Source organism: Mobula hypostoma, chromosome 2 (assembly GCF_963921235.1).
Source record: "Mobula hypostoma chromosome 2, sMobHyp1.1, whole genome shotgun sequence".
NCBI lineage: Eukaryota > Metazoa > Chordata > Chondrichthyes > Myliobatiformes > Myliobatidae > Mobula > Mobula hypostoma.
In genome coordinates, this window is record NC_086098.1 from 28867205 (window position 1) to 28893744 (window position 26540).

Here is a 26540-nt window from a genome sequence, read left to right on the forward strand (position 1 = left end):
AGAAGAGAATATCAATACAAAAGGTAACTCATTTTCAAAGGCATCGTCCGTGGATTGGAGATGTATCTGAACGGTGTATACAACAATGTTAGCTTCCGAGCCGAGCAATGGCGATTGCCAACACCTGGAAATCAGCTCAGAACATGCGCAATGACTGAGTTATTGCGATGCTTGAACGAATCTGCAATTAGGATAGCTAAAGCTTGCGCCAGAGCTGAAGCGGTAAGAATGAGAGTGGCTTATGCTAAATGCAAAGTTGAGATGCAAATGGAGAATGTTCACAAAGACATGGAGAAAGCTGGTGTAGAACCTACACTGAGTGCACTCAAGCAGGAGTGTGAAAGTGAGGCTGCCTCAGCAGAGGCAATGGTGTACGAAACAGCAACTGACTTAGATTGTGCGCCAGCTCTACAAGGAGAAGCTGACCATCTCACACAGCCAACATGCTTTTCACGTAATCCAAGTACTGATTGTCAAAGTCTACAGCAGCAAAGACTCCATACCCTTCTGCTGTTTCTGCAGTCCAGTCTGGATGTCACTAGTAAACAACAATACCTTGGAAGACATCTTTCAGATAGTCCACAAAACTGTTTCTTTCATTTCTTCTACGTCTCCTTTTTCTTTTAAATGTGTTTCTGGGGTACTGTTGGAGCCTGTGATCTACAGGTTGAAGATCGATTGAGTGAACTGGCACTTTGATGTCTCAGAGACGATTCCAGGGGGCGAATGTCTTCAAGACCTAGAAGCTTAGAGACGGGTGCAAGCCCATGATCGACTCCGTTTTTTGCCAATTATAGCATCAAGGATGATTGAAACATCGCAACGAGTACAGAAGGCAATTGCGTGTTCAGTGCTGTCTACAAGCCTTTTGCTTGCTGCTACAGAAAAAGGTGACTTCATGTGACAGTCTCTTGCTGGTTGCTCCCGATGCTGTGGAGGATGGCATCAAAGCTTTGGGTCTGCGATTTATGGATTGGACTGTAGTTCAATTGGACCAGTTCAGTTTTGTGTTTTTATGTTCTGTGTTTTCTCCCAGTCTGTCTTGTTGCTGTTTGCACGATATTTTTTGCGTGGTGGGGGGAAGAGTTGATGTTCCTGTTGCCGTTTGCGTGGTTTACTTCTTGCGCACACGGGAATGATTGATGTTCTTGTTGCTGATTCCACAATTTGCATTTTATGTGTGTGTGGAGGGGTGGGGTTGATGTTCCTGTTGCCGTTTGCGCGATTTTTTTCTTTTTTTACGTAATTTTTTTGCACATGGGGGGTATTAATGTTCTTCTTTGAACATCTTGCACGGTTTTCTTGTTTTGTAGCTATCTGAAGAAGATGAATCTCAGAGTTGTATATTGCATACATACTTTGATAATAAGTGTACCTTGAGCCTTGAGATTCATCACAGCAAAAACCTCATTCGAGATTTGCTACCGATACCAACTCCATTTGCATAGAATGAACTTCCATCCATTGCAAAACACACATCTGGCCAATCAGTCTCCACAATGCCCTCATGCAGGAGCTGCAGGTGCATTAGATTTGGCTTGGTATCTGGCTAGTTGAGACCTAGTCACAGCTAAAAGGGTTTGACAGCTAGTCTGCCAGTTATCAGTTGCGGAAGTCAAACTTTCGCAATGCCTCGGAAGGACTAAGTCTCAGACCTAGGGAAGAACTTACCTTTCCCTGTAGGTGGCTTGAATGTGAATCACTGCAACATGCAAAAAGGGTTCGGGCAGTGTGCTTTCATAATCCATTTATGGGTTTGCAGATGCTGTGGTTGAGCCTCTAGGCTGTTGTTCTTCGTGTCTTTGAACTTTGTGGTGATATGCCCCGCTAATATGATGAACTGAATACTGAGGCTTTGGGCTTACCCTGAGCTGCTGGGGGATTTGGATCTAAGGACCCAATTTGGTTTGGAATGCCTTTGTTGTTGCTCGCTTCTGTTGTTTGCATGATATACTTTGTTTTCTCTTTCTCTGTGCTTTGGGGGTTGGTTAGGTTCATTCAGGTTTCTTGCTTTGCGGCTGCCTGTAAGCAGACACATCTCAAGGTTGTATCATTTATGCATTAATTAATAATAAACTACTTTGCATCTTTGACAAATGCAATTGCTGTCCAGGGGCAAATGAAGAATCTGTCTTCAGCAGACTCGATAACTTTCCAAATGTCTTACACAAGGAACCCCGGAAGCTAATGGAACTTACAGATCTGTTGTTGGAACTGCAAACTGCAAAAAATGAGGGTTATCTACAAGGACTGAATTTCTTGGATACAGCAAGAGGAGTAAACCCTATGGTGGAGAAACTACCAAGCAACATGCAAGAACAGAGGATATGCAATGGGTTGAAGTATAAAATGAAGTATCATGCCCAATATCCACCATTTTCATTCTTTGTGGAATTTGTCTTCTGCCACGCAGAAATGCGAAATGACTCTAGTTGTCTGTTCTCAACTTCTGGTAACATGTCATTCAAGGAGAGGTCTCTAGTAAGAGCATGGAAAACCAAAACCCCTATCACAGTCAACAAAACTGAAGTATATCACTCTATCATGGATCCCAATAGATAATGCTCTGTCCAAAGAAAATCGCCCCTTAAGGAAATGCAGAGGGTTCAGAGAAAAACCGTAGAAGCTTTCTAAAGGAGCTCTCAATATGTTTCAAATGTTGTGCTTCAACAAAGAACCAAGCAAAAGACTAAAGCTAACACACACTACACTGAGCACAACAGTGACCAGCACACATCATCACTTCATTCAGGGCCGTCACCTTGGGCTATTACCCTCAGCGGAGCACAGCAGGGAGTCAGCTGAGCATCCATCAGATGTAGCTTCTCCCTCATGCACTGAAGTATATGCAAAAAGGATTCCAAATGACATCCTTTTCTGAACTATTTCGAGCCAACATCCATCCAAAAGGACATCCTGAGCAAAAAAATAAAGGCATATGTAATATTAGATGATCGACAATGTGTCATTGGCAAAGTCAGCATTCTTTGACACATTCAGTGTTCAAAGTTTTCCCATAAATTCTAAAGATATGTTCTGGAACATCAGGTGTGGCTGGAAGAAAAGATAGTGATTTGTCATGGAGTCAATGGAAGGAGTGGTCTGCTTACTCTTGCCAACTGTCAATGAGTGTGACCATTTTCCCATCAACGGGGATGAAATCCCAGCTCCCGAAGCTGTACATGATCATTCACATCTTAAGGACATGGCTGACAAGATTCCCGCATTTGACTTTTCCGCTGAAGTTCTCCCTTTGCTTAGCAGTGACACTATCTGTGCACAGAAGGCATGTGAACAGTGCACTAGTTGGCACGATGCACCTTAGGCATGATGACTAGACCTGGTTGGGTCATCGTGGGTGAAGTCTGCCTCAGTGGTGCTCATCAAGCCATTGTCAGCATATTTAAAACTAATGGCCTGGAGAACGGGTGCCCAAGACATTTCAGACCCTGTGAGAAAGGAACCTATATGAAAGAGAAGGTTGCACGTTGGCAAACCAACCACCCTGACGTACTCAAACAAATTTAGGCAAGCTGGTCTTCTGTCATTCGGAAGATGATTATAAACTGGCACCTTCCACTGAAGTGAGGTCTTCCTTCGAATCATGAACAGTAATTTCAGTAAATATGTGTCAAACAGTTGGGTAGCTCCCCTTCCTTTCCACTCTCCACGACAGCTCCTTCCATGCAACAGAGAGCAGAACCTTAGTCAACTCCTGTCTCTCTGTCACCAGTTGAGAAGGAAACCAGAAATGAAAGATTATTTTGCCGAGTTCATGGAGAAACTCTTCAGGAACAATCCTGGTGAGCTGGCGCCTCCACCAAATCCCAACAAAGAAAACTGGTAATTATCCAGCTGTGGTTTTTACCACCCCAAAAACCTGCACGAATACGAATTGTCTTTGATTCAGTGCGCAGTTCAAAGACGTATCACTGAATGATGTGCTCCTGTGGGGTCCTGAACTCAACAACAGTTTGCTCAGAGTCCTCGTGTGCTTGAGAATTGGGTCCTTTGCAGTGATGGCAGACGTTGAACAAATGTTCCACAGCTCTCTAGTGAGAGGGGATCACCAAGGCTACCTCAGATTCTTGTGGTTTCATGACCACCAACTGGACAACGAGATTCTGGAGTAACGTATGTATTTCGTTACTGCCCCTCACTGGCTGTGGCAATCCATGGCCTTAAGAGGACAGCTATCAAGGAAGAGAAGGAATTTGGTACGTAGAAAGGTATTTCTATGTTGATGTAGTCTTAAATCATTTTCTAATGTAGAAGAAGTGTTAGTGTGCTGGAAAGAACATGAGATGTTAGCACATCCAACAGTGCTATGGTCATGCAACATTTTCCATCTGGAGGTCTGGCCAAAGGTCCACAGAATCTTGATTTTGACAGGACCTCCCTCCAATGTTACACTGTCTAGGCCTTGGATAGGATCTCATTACCGCTATCCTAACCTTCTAGGTCACTGATCCTGAAAGACCCTTTACGTGTTGTGGCATGCTATCAACTATCAGCAGCCTACTTGTTCCTCTTGGATTTGGTGCTCCAGTCAGTATCTAGGGATGCTTCATGTCAGAAGTGTTGACCTTGGACACTTTGCACGAGATGCCCCACTCCCTAAAGAGAAACACAAGCACTGGCAGCAGTGGTGTTCTTCCCTTCAGGATTTTAAAAACTTGATGATTCCAAGAGCCTACACAATAATTCTGCTATCTACAGCTCAAAAGAAAGAGGTCTGATTTACTGTAATGCATCAACTAAATCTATTGGTGCTGTTGCATGCCTGCAAGTCACAGATGCTGTTAGATATAGTGAAGTTGAATTTATCCTGGGCCAGGCAAAGCTTGCTCCCAAAATCAGATCTCACCATACCAACACTTGAACTCAGTGCGACTGTTCTAGTAGTTAAGATGGCAGAGATGATCTGAAGAGCTGGACACAGAACTAGATGACATTAAGTTCTTTACTGACAGCAAGGTTGTACTCAGTTATTTATTTAATAAAACAAGGAGAATCTATGTTAGATTATTAGATTAGATTAGATTATGAGGACACTCAGTCCTCGTTTATTGTCATTTAGAAATGCATGCATTAAAAAATGATACAATGTTCCTCCAGAAAGATATCACAGAAACACAGGACAAACCAAGACTAAAACTGACAGAACTACATAATTATAACATATAGTTAGAACAGTGCAAAGCAATACCGTAATTTGATAAAGAGCAGACCAAAGGCACAGTTTAAAAAAAAGTCTCAAGTCCCGATAGCCCCATCATCTCACACAGACGGTAGGAGGGAGAAACTCTCCCTGCCATGTACCTCCAAGTGCCGCAAACTTGCCGATGCATTGGAAGCACCCGACTGCAGCCAACTCTGAGTCCGTCTGAAAACTTAGAGCCTCCGACACTGAGCACCATCTCCGCCGAGCACTTCGACCCTGCCCCGGCTGCCGAGCAACAAGCAAAGCCGAGGACTAGGGGCCTTCCCCTCCGGAGATTCTGGATCACACAGTAGCAGCGGCAACGAAGCAGGCATTTCAGAAGTTTCACCAGATGTTCCTCCGTGCTCTCATGTCTGTCTCCATCAAATCAGGATTGTGCACGGCACCCTACTTGACAGATAACAGACATCACCACCGGAGTGGCTGCTGCAAGCTGCGTTGCGCCGCCATCTTCTCCTCCCGCCATCGCTTATGTATAAAACAGAATCCAGTGTATCAGGCCTTCAACTCAGAAGGGCCATTGGAACCATGTTCCTACTGATCACAGTCTGGCTAATCATGTCACGAGGGCTGCAAGCTAATCAGCTCACCATCTCCTTCTGGTTAACTGGTTCAGTATTTCTTGCTGATCCCCATCAAGAACATCAACGCCAGTGAGAATGGTTCAAGACTGTTTCAAGACCAGTCTGAGAAGATCTTCCAAAAGACTTAGAGAAATGACCATTTGACTTTTGTTTCAGTAGTTGAGTTTGATATCCTACGGACACCAGGCAGGGAGTGTTCTGGCCTCCAGAGGTACAGTTCGTTCTGTATGAAGATCACTTCCTGTATGTATGCTGTTTCTCAAAAATACTATTCCCTGCGCAGGTTAATTTGGATTTTGTTTTGGGAGCACATCTATCTCCATCCCCTTTTTTATTTACTCTTGAAACAGCAATGTCTGCGAGTCTTAAATTTTATTAATATTGGTAAACATTTAGTCAACATACTTTGAAGGAACTATTAGGTTTGTCATTTGTCGTTATTCAGATATCATTGCACCACTAGTTTACTCTTGTTTACACAGCACAGTTTTGGAATGTTGCCTGTGTGTATTACCTTGGTTAACACTGATTGAGAGAACGCTTGGCAGTGTTAGTACATTCAGGCACGTGATGATCCTGTATTGACTTTAATACATATTTTACTTAACTTTCACAAGTAAACTGTCATTTAAAAACCCGTCTCAGATGATTTTTGAAAAGGTATTTAACTCGCTGCATTGCTTTGTATATCTGCACTGCGAGAGCAGCAGATACTCAATTTCCTTTTCAGAGCAACTATTGAATCTAAAACTTTATACTGGACAATGCATTCTGAATCTTAAATACTCATGCAAAAGAAATCCCTCATGTAGTCTCTCGCTCTCTTTGTATGTTCTTTCTAATCATCAACACTAATGCAACAATAATTTAACTTTTATTTACTCAATTAAAGTCATTTGTGGTTTGAAATGCATTTCTATGAATCCATTCTTCATTCTGAAACATTCTTGTGGCATGCTTTTCCATTTCAGGGGCTGTACCCGGAATCTCATGGTGTGATTGACAATAGTATGTATGATGTGGATATGGACGCTACTTACAACATTCGAGACGAGGAAAAGAACAATCCCCTGTGGTACAAAGGTCAACCTGTGAGTATTGAAAATGATATTTGTACATTTTAAATGCAACACTGTGATTTTAGTACATAAAAACACTTGGAAATATTCTATTAATACAAAACATTTTGAAGGGATTGAAGTACCTTTAATGATGTGAAAATGGATAACAACCTGGAAGTACTTAAAGTGGTTCATCTCTGTCAATTAAATAACAGTTAATTTTAAGCTTGTGTAGCCTTAATTCATCTAGAATGAACCTAGAATGTTCCCTGTGTAGGACAATTACAGGGTTTGAATTCAATCAAAAAAACACTTACTGCAACAACTGAAGTTAGAACCTCTCATTATGTCAACAGTGGGCTAACATTTCAAGTGCAGACTGTTAGAACAAAATGCTGTTTTTGTCTACAGATATTAGTAGACGTCGTAAAGATATTTCCTATATTATTGTGATCATATTTTTAAAATGTCCTTTTAATAATGAATCTTCAGCAGTTGATACGCTGTTAGAAAAATTGACAGAAAAGTGCCAATCAACCTTCTGTGTTCGTGCTGATGAAAAATCGGCCACTCTGGTATTGGTTTAATATTATCAGTTGTACCAAGGTACTGTGCAAAACTTCTCTTCCATACTGTTCCTGTGCATCAAATCATTGGACAGTGCATTCATTGAGGCAGAAAGGTGAAACAATAATGAGGCAGAATAAAGTGTAAAAGCTACAGATAAAGTACAGTGCAGGTGCAAGTCAAGTGCAAGATCATAATGAAAAAAGAATACAGAGAGCTAGGAAGGAAGCTGAGGAGCAGGACCTCCAGGATAGTAATCTTGGGACAGTGAGGATAGAAATACAATGATATGGCAGTCGAATGAATGACTGAAGAATTGGAACACAGACTGGGAGTCAGATTTCTGGATTATTGAGTCATCTACTGAGTCAGGTGAGACCTATACAAAAGGTCTGGGTTGCACTTGAATCTGAGGGGGACCAATATTCTTGTGGGCAGATTTACTAGAGTTGTTGGGACAGGTTTAAACAAATAGGGCAGGGTGATAGGAGCCATTATGATAGAGCTGAGGATGAGCCAGCAGATTTACAAGCAGATGATGTAATATGTAATATGAATGTAAGGAAGGACAAGCCAATGACTGGGTACAAATGCAGACACAGCAAAGAGTTAAGTTGTATCACAGAGGCAACAGTCAAAAGTGTGAAGAATGTAGGACTCAAGGTTTTGTATTTCAATACGCGCAGCATTCAGAATAAGGTGGATGAACTTATTCGAGGCACAGCTGCTCAGGTGCATGGACGTCAACGAGTTAGACCGGCAGGAAGATTTTAAAAGAAGACAGCTTTAGATTAGATTAGATTATGAGGACGCTCATCCACGTTTATTGTCATTTAGAAATGCATGCATTAAAAAATGATACAATGTTCCTCCAGAATGATATCACAAGAAAACACAGGACAAACCAAGACTAAAACTGACAAAACCACATAATTATAACATATAGTTACAACGGTGCAAAGCAATACCGTAATTTGTTAAAGAGCAGACCATGGGCACAGTAAAAAAAAAAAGTCTCAAAATCCCGATAGCCTCATCATCACATGGAGGTGGCAGAAGGGAGAAACTCTCCCTGCCATGAACCTCCAAGCACCGCAAACTTGCCGATGCAGCACTGTTGGACGCACCCGACCGCAGCGGACTCTGAGTCTGTCCAAAAACTTCGAGCCTCTGACACAGCCTCTCCGAGCACCATCCTCTGCGGAGCGCTTCGACCCCGCCCCGGTCGCCAAGCAACAAGCAAAGTCGAGGACTTGGGGCCTTCTCCGGAGATTCTGGACCACACAGTAGCAGCGGCAGCAGCGAAGCAGGCATTTCAGAAGTTTCACCAGATGTTCCTCCGTGCTCTCACGTCTGTCTCCATCAAATCAGGATTGTGCATGGCACCCTACTTGACAAATAACAGACATCACCACTGGAGTGGCCGCTGTGAGCTGCGTTGCACTGCCATCTTCTCCTCTCCTCCTCTTTATAGAGCAGATATTGGAGTAGAGGGAGTCAGAGTAGGAGGGCTTTGGCTCAACAGGGCTTTGGCGATAACGGGTCAAGGCGAGGTAAGTTACTTGTGAAGAATAGGAATAGGAAGTATGTCTGTGAGGTCGCTGTTCTGTACTGGGTGTAAGATGTGGGATGTCCAGGAGACTCGGAGACTCTCAGCCTCCTGGACGACCACATCTGCTCCAGATGCGTCGAGCTGGAGCTCCTTAGGGACTGAGTTAGGGAACTGGAGATGCAGCTCAATGACCTTCATCTGGTCAGGGAAAGTGAGGAGGTGATAGAGAGGAGCTATAGGCAAGTAGTCACACCAAGGCCTCAGGAGACAGATAAATGGGTAACAGTAAGGAGAGGGAAGGGCAGGAGTCAAATACTAGAGAGTACCCCTGTGACTGTCCCCTTAACAATAAGTTCTCCTGTTTGAGTACTGTTGGGTGGGACGACCTACCAGGGGAAGCAACAGTGGCCGCGCCTCTGGCACAGAGTGTGGCTCTGTGGCTCAGAAGGGTAAGGAAAGGAAGAAGATGGCAGCAGTGATAGGGGACTCTATAGTTAGGGGGTCAGACAGGTGATTCTGTGGACGCAGGAAAAAAATACAGATGGTAGTTTGCCTCCCAGTTGCCAAAGTCTTGTCCACGATATCCTGAAGTGGGAAGGTGAACAGCCAGAGATCATGTTACATATTGGTACCAGTGACATAGGTAGGAAAAGTGAGGAGGTCCTGAAAACAGACTACAGGGAGTTAGGAAAGAAGCTGAGAAGCATGACCTCAAAGGTAGTAATCTCAGGATTACTGCCAGTGCCACACAACAGTGAGTACAGGAATAGAGTGAGATGGAGGATAAATGCGTGACTGAGGGATTGGAGCGGGAGCAGAGATTCAGATTTCTGGATTATTGGGACCTCTTTTGGGACAGGCGTGATCTGTACAAAAAGGACGGGTTACACTTGAATCTGAGGGGGACCAATATCCTGGCAGGGAGGTTTGCTAGAGATATTGGGGAGAGTTTAAACTGGAATTGCTTGGGGGTGGGAACCAAAATGAAGAGACAGAAAAAGGGACGGTTGGCTCACAAATCAAGAGAGTTTGTAGACAGTGTGTGAGAGAGGATGGGCAGGTGATAGAGAAGGGATGCACTCAGACTGATGGTTTGAGATGTGTCTACTTTAGTGCAAGGAGTATCATGAACAAAGCAGATGAGCTTAGAGCGTGGATCAGTACTTGGAGCTATGATGCTGTGGCCATTACAGAGACTTGGATGACTCAAGGGCAGGAATGGCTAATTAGAGTGCCAGGCTTTAGATGTTTCAGAAAGGACAAGGAGGGAGGCAAAGGAGGTGGGGGTGTGGCACTGCTGATCAGAGATAGTGTCATGGCTGCAAAAAAGGAGGTACTCATGGAGGGATTATCTACTGAGTCTCTGTGGGTGGAAGTTAGAAAGAGGAAGGGGTCATTAACTCTACTGGTTGTTTTTTATAGACCACCCAGTAGTAACAGGGACATTGAGAAGCAGATGTGGAGACAGATTCTGGAAAGGTGCAAAAATAACACGGTTATCGTGGTAGGAGATTTTAATTTTCCCAATATTGATTGGCATCTCCCTAGAGCAAGGGGTTTAGATGGGGTGGAGTTTGTTAGGTGCATTCAGGAAGGTTTCCTGACACTATGTAGACAAGCCTACAAGAAGAGAGGCTGTACTTGATCTGGTTTTGGAAAATGAACCCAGTCAGGTGTCAGATCTCTCAGTGGGAGAACATTTTGGAGATAGTGATAACAATTCTATCTCCTTTACCATAGCATTGGAGAGGGATAGGAATAGACAAGTTAAGAAAGAGTTGAATTGGAGTAAGGGGAAGTATGAAGCTATCAGTCAGGAACTTGGAAGCATAAATTGGGACAGATGTTCTCAGGGAAATATACGGAAGAAATGTGGCAAATGTACAGGGGATATTTGCGTGGTGTTCTATATAGGTACATTCCAATGAGACGGAAAGGATGGTAGGGTACAGGAACCGTGGTGTACAAAGGCTGTTGAAAATCTAGTCAGAAAGTAAAGAAAAGCTTACGAAAGGTTTGAAAAAACTAGGTCATGACAGAGATCTAGCTAGCAGGAAGGAGCTTAAGAAAGAAATTAGGAGAGCCAGAGGGGGCCATGAGAAGGCCTTGGCAAGCAGGATTAAGGAAAACCCAAAGACATTCTACAAGTATGTGAAGAGCAAGAGGATAAGACGTAAGAGAATAGGACCAATCAAGTGTGGCAGTGGAGAAGTGTGTATGGAACTGGAGGAGAGAGCGGAGGTGCTTAATGAATACTTTGTTTCAGTATTCACTATGCTAAAGGACCTTGACGATTGTAGGGATGACACAGTGGACTGAAAACCATGGCCATATAGACATTAAGAAAGTGGATGTGCTGGAGCTTTTAGAAAGCATCAAGTTGGATAAGTTACTGGGATCGGATGAGATATACCCTGGTTTACTGTGGAAGGTGAGGGAGGAGATTGCTGAGCCTCTGACAATGATCTTTGCATCATCAATGAGGACGGGAGAGGTTTCGGAGGATTGGAGGGTTGCAGATGTTGTTCCTTTATTCAAGAAAGGGTGTAAAGATAGCCCAGGAAATTATAGACCAGTGAGTCTTACTTCAGTGGTTGGTAAGTTGATGGAGAACATCCTGACAGGCAGGATTTATGAACATTTGGAGAGGTATAATATGATTAGGAATACTCAGCATGGCTTTGTCAAAGGCAGGTCATGTCTTACGAGCCTGATTGAATTTTTTGAGGATGTGACTAAACACATTGATGAAGGAAGAGCAGTAGATGTAGCGTATATGGATTTCAGCAAGACATTTGATAAGGTACCCCATGCAAGGCTTATTGAGAAAGTAAGGAGACATGAGATCCAAGGGGACATTGCTTTGTGGATCCAGAACTGGCTTGCCCACAGAAGGCAAAGAGTGGTTGTAGACAGGTCAAATTCTGCATGGAGGTTAGTGACGAGTGGTATGCCTCAGGGATCTGTTCTGGGACCCCTACTCTTGGTGATTTTTATAAGTGACCTGGATGAGGAAGTGAAGGGATGCGTTAGTAAATTTGCTGATGACACAAAAGTTGGGGGTCTTGTGGATAGTGTGGAGGGCTGACAGAGTTTACAGTGGGACATCAATAGGATGCAAAACTGGTCTGAGAAATAGCAGATGGAGTTCAACCCAGATAAGTGTTTGGTGGTTCATTTTGTTAGGTCAAATATGATGGCAGAATATAGTATTAATGGTAAGACTCTTGGCATTATGGAAGATCAGAGGGATCTTAGGGTCTGTGTCCATTGGATACTCAAAGCTACTGCGCAGGTTGACTCTGTGGATAAGAAGGCATACGGTGCCGTGGCCTTCATCAATCGTGGGGCTGAGTTTATGAGCCGAGAGGTAATGTTGCAGCCATATAGGACCCTGGTCAGACCCCACTTGGAGTACTGTGCTCAGTTCTGGTCGCCTCACTACAGAAAGGATGTGGAAACCATCGAAAGGGTGTAGAGATTTACAAGAATGTTGACTGGATGGGGGGGACATGCCCTATGAGAACAGGTTGAGTGAACTCGGCCTTTTCTCGTTGGAGTGATGGAGGATGAGAGTTGACCTGATAGAGTGTATAAGATGAGAGGCATTGATCGTGTGGATAGTCAGAGGCTTTTTCTCAGGGCTGAAGTGGCTAACACGAGAGGACACAGATTTAAGGTGCTTGGAAGTAGGTACAGTGGACATGCCAGGGGTAAGTTTTTTATGCAGAGAATGGTGAGTGTGTGGAATTGGCTGCCGGCGACATTGGTGGAGGCGGATATGATAGGGTCTTTTAAGAGACTCCTGGATAGGTACATGGAGCTTTAAAAATAGAGGGCTATGGGTAACCCTAGGTAATTTCTAAAGTAAGTACATGTTTGGCACAGCATTGTGGGCCGAAGGGCCTGTATTGTGCTGTAGGTTTTCTCTGTTTCTACTTAAACCCTAATCAACTGATGATACAATTTGAGATTGGTCGGTATGATGTGGGCATCACTGAGTTCTGGTTGAAAGAAGGCCATAGTTGGGAGATTAACATCAGGATATACTTTATATCGAAAGGGCAGGCAGGAAGGCATAGGTGGTGGTGTGGCTCTGTTGGTAAGAGATGGAATTACATCTTTAGAAAGAGGTTACATAGGGTCAGAGTATGTTGAAAACTTGTGGGTGGAGTTAAGAAACTGTAAGGGTGAAAAAAACTATTATGGGAATCATATATAGGCCTCCAAATAGTAACCAAGATGTGGAGTTGAGATTGCAAAGGGAGCTGGAAAAGGCACGCATTAAGGGTAATGACGCAATTGTAAAGGGGGACTTCAATATGCAAGGGAGCTGGGAAAATCAGGTTGGTTTTGGACTGCAAGAGAGGGAATTTGTTGCATGCCTACAAGATGGCTTTATAGAGCAGCTTGTGCTCAAGCGTAGTTGGGGAAAGACTATCTTAGATTGGGTGTTGTTTAATAACCCAGACCTTATTAGGTAGCTTAATGTAAAGGAAACCTTTGGAAGCAGTGATCATAATAGGTTTGAATTTACTACTGGACTTTGAGAGGGAGAAGCATAACTCACATGTATCAGTATCGCAATGGAACAAAGGGAATTTCAGAGGCATGAGAGAGGAGCTTGCCCGGGTGGATTCGAGGAGGATACTGGGGGGAGCATGATGGCAGAACAGAGGCGCTGAACTTCCTTGGAATAGTTCACAAGGCGCAGGATACTCTACTTCCCACAGAAGAAGTAGTTCTCAATTGGCAAGGGTAGGTGGCCATGGCTGTCAAGGGAAGGTATTGGCTGCATTAAAGCCGAGGAAAGGACATTTAAGGTAGCAAAAATGAGTTGGAAGTTGGATGATTGGGAAGTTTTTAAAATCCAACAAAAGGCAACTAAAAAAGCTATAAGAAGGGAAAAGAGTAAATATGAGTGCAGACTAGCCAATAATATAAAGCACAAAAGTGTTTTCAATTATATAAAGAGTAAAAGAGAGGTGAGAGTTGATATTGGACCACTGGAAAATGATGCTGGTGAGGTAGAGATGGCAGATGAATTTAATGTGTACTGTGCTTCAGTCTTCACTTTGGAAGAGTCTAGCAGTGTGCCAGAGGGCTGTGAGTGTCAGTCAGCAGGAGTGAGTGCCATTGCTATTACAAAGGAAAAAGTGCTAGGCAAACTCAAAGCTCTTAAGATAGATAAGTCACCTGGACTAGATGGACTACTTCCTCGAGTCCTGAGGGAGGTTGCTGAAGAGATAATGGATGCATTGGTCATGACTCTCAAAAATCTCTTGATACTAGCATGGTCCCAGAGGACTGGAAGGTTGCAAATGTCACTCCACTCTTTAAGAAGAGAGGAAGGCAAAAGAAAGAAAATTTTAGGCCAACACACACAAAATGCTGGTGTGTTTCAGCCCAAAATGTCGACTGTACTTTTATCCATGGATGCTGCCTGGCTTGCTGAGGTCCTCCAGAGTCTTGTGTGTGTTGCTCAGATTTCCAGCATCTGTAGATTTTTCTCTTGCTTGCAAAATTATAGACCAGTTAGTGTAACCTCAGTGGTTGGGAAAGTGTTGCAGTCTATTATTAAGGATGAAGTTTCGGGATACTTGGAGACTGATGACAGAATAAGTCAAAGTCGGCATGTTTTCTGTAAAGGGAAATCTTGCCTGACAAATCTGTTAGAGTTCTTCGTGGAAGTAACAAGCAAAGTGGAAAAAGGAGAGGCAGTGGATGTCATTTACTTGGAATTTCAAAAGGCAATTGATAAGGTGCCTCACATGAGGTTGCTTAACAAGATAAAATCCCTGGGCGTTTGGAAAGCTACTGGCATGGACAGAGGAATGGCTGACAGGCAGGAGGCCGCAAATGGGAATAAAAGGGGCTTTTTCTGGTTGGCTGCCAGTGACTGGTGGTGTTCCTCAGCGGTCAGTATTGGAACCGCTACTTTACACATTGTTTGTCAATGATTTGGTTAATGGAATTGACTTTGTGGCAAAGTTTGTGGATGATATGAAGATCGGTGGACGGTAGGTAGTGCTGAGGAAGCAATGCGATTGCAGCAGGAATTAGACAAATTGGTAGAATGGGCAAAAAAGTGGCAGGTAGAATACAGTGTTGTTTCTGTTTGAATGGAAAGATGTTTCTCCTCCTACTCATGCTCAATGGTTATGCGACGTATGTTAGAGAAGATTCGATGTTCAATTTCTGAATCTCGTCAAGACTTTCAAACATTGTGGGGAACCTTTCTGAATTCTTTTCAAAACTTTCAAAACCCTCAATTCATTGTTTAAATTTAGATATTGGTTATTATTAATCTTTATTATACGAGAAGGTATTTTACCTTTTTTTCTCTTAATTAACAGGTTCGGTCTTGGTAGGGGTTAGACTTTTTTTTGTAATAAATTAGTATATTTCAATATAACTTTGACTAACCTACATGAATACAGGGTAATGAGATTATTATTATGAATATATACAATGTAATTGGTAATTGTTCTTTTTGACCTTTATATATACTTCCTTGTACTCTGTATTCTTGTATGTAAACCAATAAAAATATTGAAAGAAGAATACAGTGTTGGGAAATGTATAATAATATGTTTTGGTAAAGGGAACAATAGTGCGGACTATTATATGGGGCAAAAGGTTCTAACATCAGAGGTGCAGAGGGACTTGGGAGTCCTCGTGCAAGACTCCCAGGGGTTAATTTACAGGTTGAGTCTGTGGTAACGAAGGCAAATGCAGTGTTGCCATTTATTTCAAGGGCAATCGAATATAAAAGCCAGGAGATAGTGCCGAGGCTTTATAAGACACTAGTCATTCCGCACTTGGAGTATTGTCAACAGTTTTGGGCTCCGTATTTTGGGGAGGATGTGTTGTCATCGGAGAGAGTCCAGAGGAGGTTCACGAGGATGATTCTGGGAATGAAGGGGTTAACATACTCAGTTCATTGCCCAAGTGTTTCAGCAGAGGAAGCCCGTTGTCACAAGTGATTATTGTTGCATTAAAAAATAAGTCTTCACTTGTTGAAGAGAAATTACATTCTGATACAAAAAGTGACGAGTGAAGGCTACTAAACAGCTTCCTCCCACAGGCAGTCAGACTGCTAAATAGCTGCTCTACCTGACTCTGCTTTGGACACTTTTAACTTGCACTGGACACTTATAACTTGATTTTAACTGACAAGTGGCTATTGTGTTTTACTATTTATTGTTATGTTTATTATTTAGTGTTGTGTCTGTTATGTTATGATTGCACTGCTCCTGGGAAATGCTGTCTCATTCTGCCCTGCAGAGCTGATGTACGGTTAGAATGACAATAAAGTTTTTTGAATCTTGAAAGTTGAATTTGTCCTGATATTTGGAGGCACGGTTAAGGGAACAGAGAGTTTGGAGCAGGTCTGGTCATTGAGGTTGTTTAATGAAGTGGAAAGACAGCCATGATCTGTACCAAAAACTAGGAGGTCAGAAGGCAATGAGGATGGGAGTAGCAGAGCTTAACTCAATCTGGATGCAGTGCAAGAAGGAGTGTAATGATCTTTCACTGGTTGTAACGTTCAAAGTAAAGTTATTTTCTAAGTATGTATATGTCATCATACAGGGAAGGACATGACTAATTGTCATCACTTCCACCCACGCCATTAACCTAGTTCACAGCTGAATTCAGTTCAACCCCATCTGCACTTTCAGCAATCAGTATAAACCAGTACACAGTAACCTTCCCCTAGATACTTAGCACTGTTACCTACACACACACACTAGCTTCAGCTAAGATGATTACCCAACTCTCTTTCGGGGGCACCAACATAGTGTCGTGTGCCCATCTCGTTTACCCTCTGTTTGCCGGGGAGGAGGCAGCGTTGAAGCCAGTTGGCCCAAAGCATTCCATACCACATTCCACTTCCCTTTCGCTCCTGCACCACCTCTTTTGATTTGCAAGTTGCTAATCCTTTTCCTACTTCTGCGCTTCTCCAGCGCCACACCACAGAGCAATCCCCCTATTTAATCCCAGCCTAGTCACGGACAATTCACAATGACCAATTAACCTACCAACAGGTACGTCTTTGGACTGTGGGAGGAAACCGGAGCACCCAGAGGAGACTCGCGCGGTCACGGGGAGAACATATAAACTCTTTTTGGGCAGCGGTGGAATTGAATCTGGATCGCCCTTGAGCTTTCTGAGGTCACGCACACTCTCTCTGAGGGAGTTGGGTGGGGTTTCTGACAACGCAGTGTCATCTGTGGCATAGTGGAAATGTCTCCATTCTGACTAAGCACCGTGAGTTTGCTCTGCACTCTTGCACATTGTTCTCTTGGGAAGGGGGAATTAGATGAAGCTTGCTCTCCAAACTTTAAAAAAAATAAATCTAATGCAGCTATGTGCTGTGTCTCCATCAAGAACTTGCACAGACTTGGGTGAATAAAAGGGCTTGGGTCGTGTTTGCAGCTGCAGGTGGTTCTGCCCTTGTCCTCTGTCATGGTTAAAGTTGTGGTTGTAGCAGTTTGATCTTGACTACTGTTGTCAATCAGCCTCACTGAAGCTGAAATAATTGAATTGGTCCCTAATAATGCCTGGTAACTGTGGCCTCCTCCAGGGAGCCCTCTCTCAACCTCTTGGGATGTTTTTGGGTTAAGGACATATAGCAAATAACTTCTGCCACCAATCTTCAGATCTGAATATGAGCTGTAGATTAAATTTAAAACGTAGCTCTGGACAGTGAGATACTAGAACTGTAAAAACAGTAGTTAATTGAAGGACCAGACAGTGTTGATTAACATTGTCTAGAGTGTCAGCGTGAAGGTGGGGGTGGGGGGAGTGAGAGTTATGTGTGGTTCAAAGAAAGCATTGTAGATACATTGTAAATATAGAATTGCCCTTTGATCTAAGCATATAAAGTGTCAGGTAGTGTTGGGTCGAGTAGGCCTCTTCCTCCAAAAGGGTGTCAATAAGGTGCCTGCTGTGCCTTATTTTGTTGAATAAAGAGACCTCTTCATATCTATTAGCTACTTCTTCCGGTGTTTTTCTTCACGCGTCATCCTCCTCCATGGTTCTCCTTACACTGTCTATCTGCCCCTCCCTCCAATAGCTGTCCCTGCTGACACGACCTCTTTTTATTCTCCCGGTTATGGTCATTTCCAGGAGCGAGCCCTCCAGACACCCATTTCTGGCAACAACCTGTATCAGGATAAACTGAATTAAAAAGTGTACTTGAGCTTATGAGAGAAGACTTGCTTTAGCAAACCTACTGAGTCAGGTTGTTGCAACAGCAACTAGCCTGCAGCGAGTTAATAACTCCTTTTAATAAAGTTAGTTTATCAATTTCTGTCGTAGTCATAGTCATACTTTATTGATCCCAGGGGAAATTGGTTTAACCCCTCATAAGCAATACAGGATTAAGACAGGCTATAGGCTAGAGATCTTGTTAGAAAGTGGTAATGTTGGCTGTGCATGTACCCTCGTAACATCTAATATATTTCCTGTTGTAGGTATTTTATGAGAACTACAGTGTCTGAATCCTAGCCTTCCAAAGTAATTACATGTTATTTCCATGGTGAAATGCTGCACAGTATTCTTTCTTTCTTTTTAAATCTTTTTATTGAGTAAGTATACAAAAAAGGTAAGCCATATAAACATTAATACAATGTTAAAGTATAATAAAATTCCAAAAGATAACAATACCAAAAAGAAAATACTACAAACAATGTAATTTAAGCATAAGAAACCAAGATAACATAATAGTATACTAGATTTTATATATATCAATGGAAAAAAAGAAAAAAAACCCCCAAAAAAAAACCCACCGTGCAACTAACTAAAAGCAAGGCAAAGCAATGGGCTAACTTGAAACCAAACAGAGTTAAACTTAAAATCACGTCCTCAATCCCGACCTCCATTAAAACAGTGAAAAAAAACAAGAAGGGTAAATATTACATTAAATGAAAATATCGAATAAAAGGTCCCCAAATCTGTTCAAATTTAAATGAAGAATCATAAAGGTTACTTCTAATTTTCTCCAGATTCAAACATAAAATCGTCTGAGAAAACCAAAAAAAGGTAGTTGGAGCATTAAGCTCTTTCCAATGTTGTAAAATACATCTTTTCGCCATTAAAGTAAGAAATGCAATCATTCTACGGGCTGAAGGGGAAAGATTACTAGAAATTTTAGGTAGTCCAAAGATAGCAGTAATAGGGTGAGGAGAGATATCTATATTTAATACCTTAGAAATAATATTGAAAATATCTCTCCAAAAAGTTTCCAAAGTAGGGCAAGACCAAAACATATGAGTTAAAGAGGCTATCTGCCCCGAACATCTATCACAGAAAGGATTAATATGCGAGTAAAAACGCGCTAACTTATCTTTGGACATATGTGCTCTATGCACCACTTTAAATTGAATTAGGGAATGTTTAGCACAAATAGAAGAAGTATTAACTAATTGTAAAATCTGCCCCCAATCATCCACAGAAATGGTAAGCCCCAATTCCTGTTCCCAATCTACCCTAATCTTATCAAATGGAGCTTTCCTAAGTTTCATAATAATATTATAAATCATAGCCGATGCACCTTTCTGACATGGATTAAGGTTAATTATCGAATCTAAAATATATATAGGAGGAAGCATTGGAAAGGAAGAAAGTATAGTACTTAGGAAATTTCTAACTTGTAAATATCTAAAAAAATGTATTCTTGATAAGTTATATTTATTAGATAATTGTTCAAAAGACATAAGGGAACCATCTAAAAATAAATCCAAAAACCGTAAAATACCCTTAGTCTTCCAAGTTTGAAAAGCGCGATCCGTAAAAGAGGGAGGAAAAAATATGTTACCTAAAATAGGAATCGCTAACCCGAATTGATTAAGATCAAAAAATTTTCTGAATTGAAACCAAATACGCAAAGCATATTTAACGATCGGGTTAGAGACCTGCTTAAGGCGTTTCGAATCAAAAGGAAGAGATGAACCTAAAATAGAACCAAGTGTATAACCCTGAACAGATTGTAATTCCAATGCTACCCATTTAGGAATAGATAGTATATCCCGGTCAAGTAACCAAAATTTCATATGTCGAATATTAATAGCCCAATAATAAAATCTAAAGTTAGGTAATGCTAAACCTCCATCTCTCTTAGCTTTCTGTAAATGTATTTTACCCAGTCTCGGATTCTTATTCTGCCAAATAAATGAAGAAATTTTAGAGTCGACTTTATCAAAAAAAGATTTAGGAACGAAAATTGGTAATGCCTGAAACACATATAAAAATTTTGGCAAAAAAAACATCTTAACTGCATTAATACGACCAATCAAAGTTAAATATAAGGGAAACCATTTAGATGAAAGTTGAGTAATATGGTCTATTAATGGTAAAAAGTTAGTCTTAAATAAATCTTTATGTTTACAAGTAATTTTAATCCCAAGATATGAAAGGTAATTATTAATCAATTTAAATGGAAATTTATAATATAAGGGAAGATGTTTATTAATCGGAAAAAGTTCACTCTTACTAAGATTTAATTTATAACCTGAGAAAAGACCAAATTGTGCTAATAACTCTAAAACAGCAGGAATAGATCTCTCAGGATTAGAAATATATAAAAGTAAATCATCAGCATAGAGTGATAATTTATGGGACTTTAATCCCCGAGTTATCCCAGTAATATTTGAAGATTCTCGAATAGCAATTGCAAGAGGTTCTAATGCAATATCAAATAATAGGGGACTAAGAGGACAGCCTTGTCGAGTACCACGAAAGAGAGGAAAAAAAGGTGAATTTAAAGAGTTAGTACGAACCGAGGCTAGAGGGGAGTGATATAACAGTTTAATCCAGGATATAAATTTCAAGCTAAAATTAAACATTTCAAGCACCTTAAATAAATAAGGCCATTCTACTCTATCAAAAGCTTTCTCGGCATCTAAAGAAATAACACACTCAGGAACATTTTGTGAGGGAGTATAAACGATATTTAACAATGTACGAATATTATAAAAAGAGTAACGACCTTTAATAAAACCCGTTTGGTCTTCCGAAATAATAGAAGGAAGTACTTTTTCTAGTCTATTTGCTAATAACTTAGAAAAAACTTTAGAATCAACATTTAATAAAGATATTGGTCTATAAGATGCACATTGAGCAGGGTCTTTATCCTTCTTTAGTATTAAAGAAATTGATGCTCTATTAAAAGATTCCGGAAGTTCACCAAGTTTCAAAGAAGCCTCAAAAACCTTATAGAGCCAAGGAATCAATAAAGAAGCAAAACATTTATAAAATTCAACAGTAAACCCATCAGGGCCAGGAGCTTTCCCCAGATTCATAGAAAAAATAACATTCTTAATCTCATCCATTGTAATGGAAGTATCTAATAAAGAAGACATATCCTGTGAAATCTGAGGAAAGTCTAACTTATCCAAAAAATCATTCATATATTTAGAATCTCGAGGAGACTCTGATTGATATAAAGAAGAATAAAAATCACAAAAGGTTTGATTAATCCCCACATGATCCAATATCAATCGATCATTTTGGTTATAAATCTGATTGATTTGAGATTTAACATAATTAGATTTCAATTGATTAGCCAGCAGCTTGCCAATTTTATCACTGTGAACATAAAAATCACTTCTTGTTTTCTTTAATTGGTTTACAATCGAGGACGAGAGTAGTAAACTGTATTCCATTTGAAGTTCAGTTCTTTGTTTGTATAGCTCCTCAGAAGGAGCCATAACATATTTCTTATCAATTTCTTTAATCTTGTCCACAATTGCCATCTCCTCCTGCTTCTGTTTCTTCCTCAAAGCAACGGAATACGAAATAATCTGACCCCGAATATAGGCTTTAAAAGTGTCCCAAAGAGTGTTAACCGAAATATCTTCTGTATGGTTAATTGTAAAAAAAAGCTCAATCTGTTCATTCATAAAATTAACAAAGTCCGAGTCCTGAAGCAACAGCGAATTAAAACGCCATTGTCTATTGTTCGGTATATTGGCCATAATTTTAATAGAAAGCTTAAGTGGAGCATGATCCGAAATGGTTATAGAATCATAATCACATTTAATCACTGAAGGAATAAGACGAGAATCAATAAAAAAATAATCAATTCTTGAATAGGAATGATGAACATGTGAAAAAAAGGAAAAATCTTTTTCCTGAGGATGCAGAAAACGCCAAATGTCCGTCGACCCAGAATCAGAAAGGAAAAAATTAATCAAATTTGCAGATTTATTAGGTAAAGTCCGTAAAGGAGCCGAACGGTCCAAAGCTGGAGATAAACAGGTATTAAGATCTCCGCCCCAAATCAATGAAAACTCGTTCAAATTCGGAAACTGATCAAACAATGATTTATAAAATTCCGGACAATCCATATTAGGAGCATAAACATTAACCAAAACTACTTTTTTATTAAATAGTAAACCACTAACCAATAAAAATCTACCATTCGGATCAGAGATAATATCCTGTTGTATAAAAGTAACTGAGGAATCTATAAAAATAGAGACGCCTCGAATCTTAGCATTGGAGTTCGAATGAAATTGTTGTCCCTTCCAGAATTTGAAAAAACGTAGTCTGTCCCCCCTCCGTACATGGGTCTCTTGTAAAAATAAAATTTGTGCTTTAAGTCTCCGGAACACTTTAAAAACTTTTTTTCTTTTAATAGGATGATTAAGACCATTAGTATTCCAGGAGACAAAATTAATAATAGACTCCATAAATCCTAAAGTCAACCCACAACAAGGAGGATTGACAATAGGCGCGACCCACAAACCCGGAGAGGAAACAGAACATACAAAAGATACCGGGGAAAAGGACGCAACCAGTACTTCAATAATGTATATAGCCCAAAGAAAAACAAACTAAAACGTGAAGCCCCTCCCGCCACCCCCCAGCCCAAGACCCCAAGGCAAAATCTAAAGCAGACCCGCCAGAAAGAAGCAAGCGCTAAAACTACCCCCATGACTTCCGGTATACGCTCCCTAAAAAAAAGGTATAAATATGAAAAGGATCAGCTAGTTGTAAAACAGTAAAAAAATAAGTAAAAAAAAGTTAGCTCAATTAGAATACACACAGAACAGAACAAAAGCCGGAAAATATATATTAAAAAAAAACCACAATAAACCTCAAACTCATGAATAGACACAGCAACAAAAAAAAAATAGGATTATTAACATAAAGTGATTATAAAAAGCAAAACAGAATAAAATTTTAAAAAAACTACAAAATTTAAGGCCGCACAGGAAATACGTAAGATGACAAAAGGGAAGTAACCACCCAGAATCCCCTGGGAAAAGAAAGAAATGACGCAGTTAAAAAGAAAGTTTAGCAGCCATATTAAGAAATCGAAAGTAAACTTTTCTGCCCAAATAGGGCACAGAAAAGTTAAAACCAACCAATTCACAGCCTCCGATCAACGGAGAAAATTAAAAAGAAGGCAATTAAGATGTTGGAGATGAAAGTTGATCCAGATAACTCTGGGCATCCGATGGAGAATCAAAAAAACGAAGGGCTCCATCTAACATGCGAATCCTTAGACGTGCAGGGTACAGCAGCGCTGGTCTTAAATCCATCTTATAGAATTCCGACATCACGGATCTGTAACGGACCCGTTGGTCCCAGATTGGTTTACTGAAATCTTCCACGAATCGGAACTTAAGATCCGAAAAATCAATGAAACCTTTAGATCGAGCGAATCGAAACAGTCTCTCCTTGTCTTGAAAGTAATGAAAACGTAAGATAACATGCCTAGGTCTATCTGACCTAGACGAGTATGATGGGATTCTGTGAACACGATCCAGTAGCGGTGGTTGGTCAGGAAATACAGTAGGGAATGCATCTTTTAAAAGTTGGGAGAAATATTTCATGGGGTTGTTAGCTTCAACGGCTTCCCTGACGCCAATCATTCGTAAATTCTGCCGTCGCATTCTAGATTCCAAGTCAGAGTTTTTAAAAGTCAAAAAGTCAAGTTTCTTCTTCATTACATTAATTGTTTCTTCGATTTTCCCCATCTTAAGCTCACTTTGTTGCGCGGATTTTTGAAGATCAGATATAGCCGACTGATGTTCCGCAATACATGTTTGCATCTTATCAATTAAATCGGCAATTTTCTGGAAATTAGTTGAGATTTCCGTATGAATCAGGTCTTTAACAAAGCCTGCAATTTCCGTACGAATCATCTCCCTAACAGAGGTTGAAATTTCCCTCTGAATTAACTCCGATATCGCTTTCAAAGTCACCGGTGATTCAGTCGGAGGGAGATCCGTAGCTTTCGGTTTAACCGGAGGTTTACCATCCTTGCCGTCTTTCCCGTTCTTAGACATAGCAGATCTAAGTATCATCCAATTGTCAGAGAATTCAGTTTAATTCAAAGTATTGTAAAAATTGATGCCTTAATGGTTAATTAAAGTATAGCTGACCATAGAGAAAAAAACTCAGAGGTAATGGAGCGAGTCAAGAACGCGACTTCACTCCATGAGCGCTACCGGAAGTCTCGGTATTGTTGTTAATTTCACTGTCATTTCTTGAAATATACCTTTTATTTTCCTCTCCCCCTCTTGTCATTTGTTTGCTGCTGCATACATTGTTTTTTGTAGAGGGTTTAAAGTCAGATGTAGTTCTGTCGTAACATACATGTTGAGATCACTTTCTGTTTTCAGATCTTGCCTTCACATTATTTCAGCTGAGTGTGATGGCAAACATAGTGTAGGTTTCTTGGCAAATAACTTCTCTGCTTGAATTTTTGAAAGTAGCAGTCATCTGTCTGCAAGGTTTCCTGTTTTGCTTTGGTTGTGGATCATCTAGAATCCGAGAGTTCCATGAGAGGTCCCTAAGGTCTCCGCGAGAGATCCTGATGAAAAAAAAACACCGTTTTTTGAACTTGGTGCAATGCGCGATGCTAACACTCGCAGTGGTGGGCAGTGACCGAGCGGCCCCATTAGAGGTCTCTCAGCTCGGTATGGCAGTGCACCGTGTTTATTTGGTTGAATTCATTCTCATTTTTTGACACAAGATAGGGAAGGCCATTGATAATTGGCCTATATCAACACTATATTGCATGGAGTGGAGCACAGTAGGCTGATAATTGGTGAGCGCTGTATTGTACAGAGAGGAGGACGATAGGGTGTTAATTGGTGAGCACTGTATTGCACGGAGAGGAGGACAGTAGGCTGATGAGGAGCATGAAGTGCATTTTCCAAGCATTGAATGGACTCGCCCAACTTGGGCTGTGATGTCAGCCTCTCCCTCCCAAATTAACTGCCTCAACTTTCCCTTAGCGCCGACTGACTTATGGGAGCAAACAAACTCTACCAGTGTAGTAGAAGATTGGAGGGAAATTTTCATTCTAAAGAAGAAACATTTACACGCCGTGACTCAGCTGCTTTGCTGCTGTTGTAGGTTAGAAGTTAATTGTATTGTGAAGTTGTATTTTTTGCAGTTTTCTCATTTAGTTATTTATAATGCCGTTCTTATTATGCAAGAATGGACACAAAAAAAAGTCTGTCTTTACAGTGAAAGCTACTTATCAATGGGTTCACATGGACTAGTGATCCAAGTTGTCCTATTCCATTTTGTCTAGTCTGTGGCAAACAACGTACAAATGCAGCAATGGCTCCAGCACAATTGAAAAGACAAGTGACTTAACTACAAATCACAGCCATATGACATGTAAAAGTGCTGATTATTTTAAATGGCTATTGGAATCCCAAAATGAACAGTGGAGCTTGGTTGTTGGTAGGTAGGGTTAATACCTGACTTTCAAGAGCACTTGTGAGTTATGTTCCAGCTGGACTTAGTCCTTAAACTGCTGGAGAACAGTGCGGAAAGAACAGGTGCTGTTTTCTCCCTGCAACCTTATCCTTCGATCTCTGAATTATGGAGGATAGCATGTGTATAAATGTCTCTCTCCAGCAGACCTCATCATGACTCCAGTATTTCTACCATTCTTTAATATTTCTTAATTGTACACATGATTTTTTTAAATGTTCTATCACTGAGCAGCAGTGAACCTTCTGACTGGCCTGTCAGAGTTCTTTTTGAGAACTAGTTGACCTGATCAGCATTTCTGATCTGGCTGTTGTTCACGATTGCACTTAATAAAAAAAAAAGAGCTTTTGTAATAAAGTCAGTCATGTAATAGAGCTTATTACCTCAAAAATTACCTTGTTTGTGAGAACCTAATAATGCCAACATGTAAAATTATAGTGGGTAAAATGCTAGGACAAGATGCAGTATGAGAAATTGAAAAGGGTTCACTCTCAATATGATAAATCAACATGTTGATGACATGACACGTGATGCTGAAGAGGTTTTGTGTGATAAACTGAAAATCAACAGCTTCTCTATCCAGGTTGATGAGTCAACAGATTTCACCAATAAATGTCATGTTGTAGCATTTGTAAGATTTGTAAATGATGGTGAAATTGAAGAAAACTTTATTCTGTTGCAAAGAGCTGCTGAAAAAAATCAAAAGCCAAAATATATTTTGTCATTTTAAATGTTTTTGTCATTTTAATGTTTTGTCTTCATATCTGGAAACAAAAGGGCTGTCTTGAGGAACTGTGTTGGCATCT

The 26540-nt window shown here is 40.8% G+C and overlaps 1 protein-coding gene across 1 annotated transcript in view; it reads left to right on the plus strand.

Moving 5' to 3' along the window:
* The window catches only part of LOC134338738 (ectonucleotide pyrophosphatase/phosphodiesterase family member 3-like), a 143658-nt gene that overhangs the window by 43053 nt on the left and 74065 nt on the right, over positions 1–26540 (plus strand). The window contains exon 7 of the mRNA XM_063034783.1: positions 6780–6899. Coding sequence (XP_062890853.1) covers positions 6780–6899 — 120 coding nt within the window. The remainder of the gene's footprint in view (positions 1–6779; positions 6900–26540) is intronic.